At 38.7% G+C, this 7,481-nt stretch overlaps 3 protein-coding genes across 6 annotated transcripts in view; all 3 read right to left on the bottom strand.

The window, feature by feature from the left end:
* Positions 1-43: 43 nt before the first annotated feature.
* Positions 44-808, bottom strand: LOC123987524 (hydroxyacyl-thioester dehydratase type 2, mitochondrial-like). Its single transcript, XM_046076494.1, has one exon. The coding sequence runs from the start codon at positions 806-808 to the stop codon at positions 323-325; it is 486 nt and encodes a 161-aa protein (XP_045932450.1). The 3' UTR covers positions 44-322.
* rpp14 (ribonuclease P/MRP 14 subunit) lies at positions 754-3,186 on the bottom strand. 2 transcript variants are annotated; one of them, XM_046076496.1, is made up of 6 exons: positions 3,090-3,186; positions 1,770-1,929; positions 1,470-1,554; positions 1,213-1,289; positions 1,045-1,123; positions 754-892 (listed from the first exon to the last, which is right to left on the bottom strand). In XM_046076496.1, the coding sequence occupies exons 2-6, from the start codon at positions 1,859-1,861 to the stop codon at positions 836-838; spliced, it is 390 nt and encodes a 129-aa protein (XP_045932452.1). In that variant the 5' UTR covers positions 1,862-1,929; positions 3,090-3,186; the 3' UTR covers positions 754-835. The 2 variants fall into 2 exon arrangements, with proteins under 2 accessions (XP_045932452.1, XP_045932451.1); XM_046076495.1 differs by having other exon boundaries at positions 2,975-3,105.
* Positions 3,187-4,123: 937 nt separating this feature from the next.
* LOC123956484 (monoacylglycerol lipase abhd6-A-like) overlaps positions 4,124-7,481 on the bottom strand; it is a 13,769-nt gene continuing 10,411 nt past the window's right edge. For all 3 annotated transcript variants that reach the window (XM_046028695.1, XM_046028696.1, XM_046028694.1), the window contains 3 exons: positions 7,381-7,435; positions 6,208-6,308; positions 4,124-4,807 (listed from right to left, as the gene is read on the bottom strand). In XM_046028695.1, coding sequence (XP_045884651.1) covers positions 4,628-4,807; positions 6,208-6,308; positions 7,381-7,435 — 336 coding nt within the window. In that variant the 3' untranslated portion in view covers positions 4,124-4,627. The remainder of the gene's footprint in view (positions 4,808-6,207; positions 6,309-7,380; positions 7,436-7,481) is intronic.

Genomic DNA, 7,481 nt, shown 5'->3' with positions numbered 1-7,481 from the left:
TGTGAATGGATTTGATAAATTCAAAGATAACCGGGAAAAAAAATTCATTGTTGTGCGTTTTTATTCCACTCACAGCATTTCACACATTAAACAAAATACAGAGCAGATCTGACAAATTAAACACGCTAAACAAAATAAACATGAAGTGACTTGACACGTCTATCTGGTACCTGCTCTGTCCAGACGCACTTGATGTTTCCAGGCAATAATCTATAAACAACACATCAAATAAAAATAACAGTTACAACCAAATTATCTCAGGAGCTGCACAGCTGCACTGTGAGTGCTGCAGCAGCCATCTTTAATCACTGTAACTGTCCTCTCACTCCTTCTGCTGCTGCTCCTCGGGCATCATCACCATCACCTCCCCCTCCATCACCACCTTATCCTTGACCGTGCATGTCACAGCGATGAAGGCGAATGACATCTTGATCTTGCGGATCTCGGCTTCAGCCAGCACCTCCTCACCGATGTAAAGTGGCGCTGGGAAGCGGATCTCTTGGTACAAGAAGACGCAGCCACGGCCAGGCATCCTGGTACCGAGCACGGCCGAGATCAGGCCGTTGATCAGTACGCCGTGGACAATGGGCATCTCGAAGGACGTGGTTCTGGCGTAGGCCGGGTCCAGGTGGAGTGGGTTGTTGTCGCCTGTCAGCTCGGCGAACAGCTCCACATCGCGAGAGGAGAATGCTTTGGTGAGGGAAGCTCGCTGGCCGACGTGGAGCAGCCGGCAGGGGGATGGAGCTGCTGTGATGGAAGAGAGGCACAGCCGCGGTTTATTAAAGATACTGCTCCACAAGAAACTCATCGCGAAGAATACAATGCTCCTCCTCCTTCAGTCCAGCTGCAGCTCTCGACTGTTTCCGGTCAACGCAAGCAGGAACGGAGACACCTGAAGTTGGCACAAGAGAAAGACAGTATTTATGGTCACACAGAGAGATTTGTTTTCACAATTTGTACATATTCAACACAGAAACATACAGATAAACACAATACATGACATATAAACTAATGACCCTGCATGTATCCCAGTAGTCTGCTGACCTGCAGCACTCTGAAGGCACAGGCCTGGTTCTTGTAGGAGCCCAGCAGAGTCAGGGAGCTCCACAGCTTCACCAAACCCCTGAAAACACACACACACACACACACACTTAAAAAAACATCTAGTTTAGGAGTGAAAATATCTTCCCATCCTGCTGCTGATGACCTCACCTGCTGTAAACACGCAGAAGAAAAGTAAGGGTGTCTTCATCGTACTTCAACAGGTCAAAGGACAATGCTGCTCCCACCTGAAGCATATATATACAAATGTATGTTTCAAGTAGTTTAGGAGACATCCTGCTAACAGACAGACTAAAACACATAACACAGAAAAACTAAGCCAATAACTAATAATTATTTTCTTCATTGAATAAATTATCAGTCCATTGGAATCGAACCGCCGACCCCAACCATGTTAATGATCTCACCTCTCCATACAGACTCTTCAGACCTGTGATGATAAAAAGCTTCAGTTCAACTGCACTCAGTCTGGTTGACGCATCCTCCAGCACACTAAACACACACAAGGAAATTTCATGTGGAATGAATGACACACATATTATGGATAAATATAGATTAACTTGATTTTTTTTTAAGACAGAAGAACCATAATATCAATATAGAAACATTTTAATAAGATGTTTTAGAGACAATTAAAAAAACAAAAACAATAAATGATCTACTAAATAAACATGGTATTTTACAATAAAGACATCACAGTGACTTACAGGCAGACCTTCATGTAGTGGTACGGCGAGGAGTTCTTCAACACGACCCGTTGGTAAACTGCAGGTTCGTCCTTCTTGTCGACGCGTCTCATCCTATCAATGCATTGGTGACTCAGACTCCAACAGGTGACGAGCAGGAGGTCGATCAGCTGACTTCAGACTGAAAAACAAAAACCACTGAAGGTTAAACGGACATCAAGTCAACTCAACGTGATTTTAAAGTCTGTTGTTGGGTCTGTTATTTGTACACACATCCATCAATCCTACAGCAGGATTGTGTTTGTTACAGTACAGACAAACGTGATGGTCTCTTGTTATGCGTGACAATAAGCAAAACCCTTCAAAAGATTAAACATTCAGAACAAAATTCAGTGTTTCCACTATTAGTATCATTTTAAGACGTCATTTTGGCTCTGGGAAATTGTGCTTGAAATCTTTCTGAATTTCCTGAGATTTATAGATAGATTAAATAAGTTACTGGTTATTAACCAAAGGATAGATAATGACAATAACCATTAATTGCAGCCAACTTTTTTTGGTATTACTTTGTACAGAACAAATAACAAACCCACCCAAAGACACACCAACAAAATAGAGAGAGGGGTCAATTCAGAGTTGCTAAAACCTAAAAGCAAAGCAACGATTCCAAAATCCTCCTCAACTTGTCCGACTTTTGATTAAATTCATAGGTAAATGGCATTATGGGAGCAGTCTATCCACAATTTGTCAAGATGCGATACATGAAGTGGACAATAGCAATAAAAATTAGTTAAAGTTAGCCAAATAAAAAAGTAACGTGGTAAAACTTAAGAAGTACAAACTAGCTGTCAATGCAAACATTATGTACGTTATGTCTCTACAGTTCTTTTGGATATGAAGGTCAGAGAGGACCAAAACATATTAATTAAAAGCACCTGTCTGACTTTCCGTTCACAACAAAGGAATACAACAAATTAGAGCCTAACATTATTTATGCACAAAGCAAATAATAAACTTAGCTAACAAGACAGCTAGCTAACCACCAGGCAAAATCTGATAACTTGCTGTTGAACATCTGAACAGTTGTGTTTGACTGCTTTTCCTCGTTTAAGTGTCACACATTGGTTTCATGGCTGCACACGCTGAAGCTAACAACACTAGCTAACAGAAAGTCAAACATTTAGCTAAGTTAGGTGTTATGGTTAATTTAGGATACGCTAACTTACCTCGTAGCTTCTGAAATGACAACTAAACACCGCTAACAGTCAACGAACTGCTGTTTGTTATTGTTAAATATTCAAACTTATTCAAAATCACCTACAGCTCCAGCATTTTACTCACCGACCACATCAACTTGGAAACATGACGGCGTGTTGTGAACATAGACGTGCGCATGCGCAGACAGCATTCACAGCTGCACATGTCAAAGAGGTGTACAATAGTGTGATGGATCACTACTGTCACAACATCCGGGATTCACAAAAGATACATGAACATAAACTGTATAAAAAGTATACCCAGTTTGTTTCTGTCATGTAGTTTTAAATGTTAAAGATTTAGAAATAAGCTGCTGTTTTCCAAAAGACAATAAAATTTTTCTTTTTGAAAACACTTCAACATTTGAGTCTCTTTTCGAAGCCAATTTCCAGCAGGAAAAGTAAAAATAATGATGAAATCCTAGGAATGATAAAAATACTTATGATAAGTCAAAATAATACAATACATAGTCATAATTGTTTGATAAAAAGTCAAAATGTTGATTCTTCATCGCTTAATTTTGACGTACCACGAGATTTACTTCACTTTTGTCACACCTAATATTTCATAACTGGACTTTCATACTCTTCTAACCTGTCAGAAGGAATGTGTTTTGTTGGGTGTTAAGTAATTTAGAGTTTTAACCTGTTTCTCTTAAACCAAACAAAATGGATGTTGATATTTAACTCAAAGCACCGCTGTGCCCAAGTACAGCCTCACAGAGCCGCTAGCATGGCTGCGGACTATTCTTGTTTATTCTTATTCTTATTCATTTGTTCGTTTTTGCATTTATTATTAAGTAATTTATTAAGAACTGTACTGTTCCATAAAATAACACAGTATTGAAGAACTAAAAAATAATATATTGTTTATTGGACCAAATTACACACTAAGCTACAGTATTTAAGTCATTTTAAACCTTAAAAGATTAGATGTTTATATTTTGTGTGATATGATAAAGTCACTTTGCTAATTTTTATAAATAACTTATAATTTCCACTTGCTTCTGTGGAGTGGTTCATTTCAAATAAATCATCCACTCTTTGATAAAGCTGTGAAGTTGTGTCTGTTGGAATTTTACTACATGCTGAAAAAACACAAAACATGTTACCAATCAGTCCATGAAACAAATTTTATTCTCCTTCAAAAGATTTATTTATGTAGTCCATAGTCTTCTTTGTACAGGTGCAGAAATTATTTATCTAATGTTTTTTGTAAAATAAATCTCATTTGCCTCTTTGTCATTCTGAATTTGAATATATTAAATATACAGTTGGTTCACAGCAGGAGACTTCAAACACAAACACCTGTCAATCACATGACACAAGAGGCTGAAATAAAGTTTGTCTGAAAGTGAAATGTGCAAAATCCCAACGTGGAATGTTTTCATCCAACCACAGCATCTAAAACAGAGACTACAGCCTCCTGCATGGTGTGTAAAAAATTCAGGAATATTTGCCATTTTGTCCCATTTTTGTGCGTTAATTTAATTTTCAGGTTTAAACTTTGTTGTAGAAAAGTCTTATCCCATTATACTGATATTCTTCATCACAACCTTCCTTCTCCTTGCTTTCTTCATCCATCATGAGGTCAGGGGTCGACATGTGAATCAAAAGTTTTCTTCAGGAATGTTTTTTAGCGCTTTCACCGTTGACTTCCTGCGCAGACAGGAAGTCTGTGATGAGCTTGGCGGCCTTCCTGGGCCGCTCCAACGCCACAGAGTGACCACAGTTGTCCAACAGAGCCACCTGGCAGTTTGGCACCGCCGCCTGCAGCACCGCCGCCCCCGACACGTCCACCACCTGAGAGAGTAGACAGGTTTATTAGCAGCTTGTCATGTTTGGGGATATTGGTGACACCTATGGTGATCAGCTGTGGATTATATTGATTTATTATTAGCTATGCTAGCAGCACGGCTGTATGGACAGTAATACTCAGTACACTTTGTCCATCACTTTGGTCCAGACTGAAATAACTCAACAAAACTTTTTAGAAACCTTCATGGTCCCCAGAGGATAAAAATACTGATGACTCTGGTGATTCCATGAGGTTCATGTTAGTGGTGGTAGTTTTGAGTGACGTGTCAACAACTATTGAAATTGAAACTAACAAATTTGGTTCAGAAATTCACTTTCCACTCAGAATAACTTGTTAAATTTAACTTGTTTAATTTTCCATCTCGTGCCATTATCAGGTCAAAATGTTAATAATTAATAATAATAATAATTAATTTGTCCAATTCTTTGATTTTTTACCAAATAACTGCCAAACAAACGGCATACTTTGTGTTTAGTGATTATTAACAAATGTTGGCATGGTAACACACGAAGCTAAGATGGTGAACATTATATCTGCATGTTAGCATTTTAGCTCAAAGCACCGCTGTGCCCAAATACAGCTTCACAGAGTCGCTAGCATGGCTGAAGACTCTTATTCTTATTAAATTTTGCTCAATTTGTATTACTATGAACATTTATTCAAGTACTGCACTTAAGTACAATTTGAGTATTTCCATTTTCTGCTACTACTAAGAGACAAATATTGTACTCCACTTAATTTTTTTTCTCAGTTGTGTTATTTTAGTCTTTTCTGTATCTGTTATTTAGTCTGTCTAAGATTTTTTCTTTAGTTTTGGTTTCAGTGTGGCCGGTGTTAGTTAGTTTTTTCCACTGCCTGTGTGATGTTGATCTGCTCTTTGTTTTTGTCTGATCCCAGTCCACTCTGTTTCCCTGTTGGTTATTTGCGATCTGTCTGCTTGTGTTCTGTGTTTTTGTGAGTTCCAGTTAGATTCTTGCCTTGTGTTTTGCAACCTGTTAGTGTCTGTCTGTTTTCCCCTGTTGTCTCTCTGCCTGCCTGTGTCTCGTTAGCCTCATCTCTGTCACCTGTGTTGCCCCCGCCCTGCTTGTTAACCCTGTGTATATATGTTTGCTGTTTCTGTTCAGTGTCTGGTCATTGCAGTGTGTTGTAGTTGCTGTTTGTCTTGCCTGCCTGTACTTCGTTTGTACTTTTATCTAAGTAAATTATCTAAATCCTTCGTCCATCACTGTCAATTTATAATATTTCTTGGTCACATGTTGAGTATTACCTGAAGAAAATTGTTGCTGTACTAGATCTCTTTCTAGGAAAATCTGTTTGTGTGGTTGTGCCTTTTTCCTTTAACACATGTAGTTTTTAAAAGACAATCACTGTGTTTAGTTTGTACCTTGTCTTCCTTCCCCCAGATGACCTGCAAAGGTGATGTGATCCGATGCAGGTTTTCCTGCAGCAAGTGCCGAGACTTCTCCCCGACGATCTCCATGAACACTGAACCGCACACATACACACAAATCAACAGAACATAATGCAATTATTGAAGACATAAACCACAGAAAAAGACATAATAGTAAATGCTCCGTATTTGTATAGCGCCTTTCTAGTTTTTTCGACCACTCAAAGCACTTTTACACACACATTCAATCACTGAGCTCAAACAGAAACTAACATTCACACATATTCATACACTGGTGGAACAGCACCAGGGGCAATCGGGGTTCAGTATTTTGCCCAAGAACACTTCGACATGCAGAGGAGGAGCCGGGGAGCCTGTGCCACAGTCACCCCACAGTTATAGTAGAGATATAAAAAAAAACGTTTTGACTTATATACCATAAATTTCAAAATAAAAGCTGATTATTAAAATAATAGAAGACCTAATGGAAATAATGACTGGATGGAATTATCAGTACTATAATGGTTGAAATTGTAAATTCAGTATAATGTACATTTCTACAGTACTAATTCAATCAGTACAACAGAGTTGTGTCGTACTCTCCACTCTGCTGCAATGAGTATCTCTTATCTAACAGAAATATTGTTTACATTTACTACTACTAAACTATACTACTACTCTAAATTTACTAATGAAATAAAATAACTTGCATTTTGATCGCTGTTAAGATTCTGTCAATGACATTCATCACGATCATTCTTTATTTATATATCAACCAGCAGAGTTTTACATTAACTGGAGACAGGAGAGGGATTTTTTACTGATACCAGAGGGCAGGGAATTACAGTAGTCTAACTGACTAGTTGTGAAGGAATGAATAACAGTTTCCAGATTTGTGGCAGAAAGAAAAGGTCTTATCCTTGAAATGTTCCTGAGGGGATTGTCTAAACTGAGGTTTTGATTAAAAATAACACCAAGATTTCTGCAATGCCCAGTTATTGAATGGGACTGCGAACCAAGAATAGTATTTGCGTATTTAAAATATCTTGACCTATTTTTAAAATCTCTGTCTTCAGCATTTAGCTGCAGGAAAGTTTAAGAAAAATTTAAGAGAAGGAGAAAAACAACTGGAGTTGAGTGTTGCTGAAGTGATGTGAGCAGACTGACCTTCTTTGTAGAAGCCATTGTTGGGGATCCTGTTGTCAAGGAGACCGCGCAGGACCTGACAACACAACACCCCCCCCCCCCCCCCCCCCCCCCCCCCCCCC

This window comes from Micropterus dolomieu, linkage group LG18, assembly GCF_021292245.1.
Source record: "Micropterus dolomieu isolate WLL.071019.BEF.003 ecotype Adirondacks linkage group LG18, ASM2129224v1, whole genome shotgun sequence".
NCBI classification, from domain to species: Eukaryota; Metazoa; Chordata; class Actinopteri; order Centrarchiformes; family Centrarchidae; genus Micropterus; species Micropterus dolomieu.
Note: the sequence above shows the minus strand (reverse complement) of the source record. Positions and strands in the feature narration are given on the sequence as shown.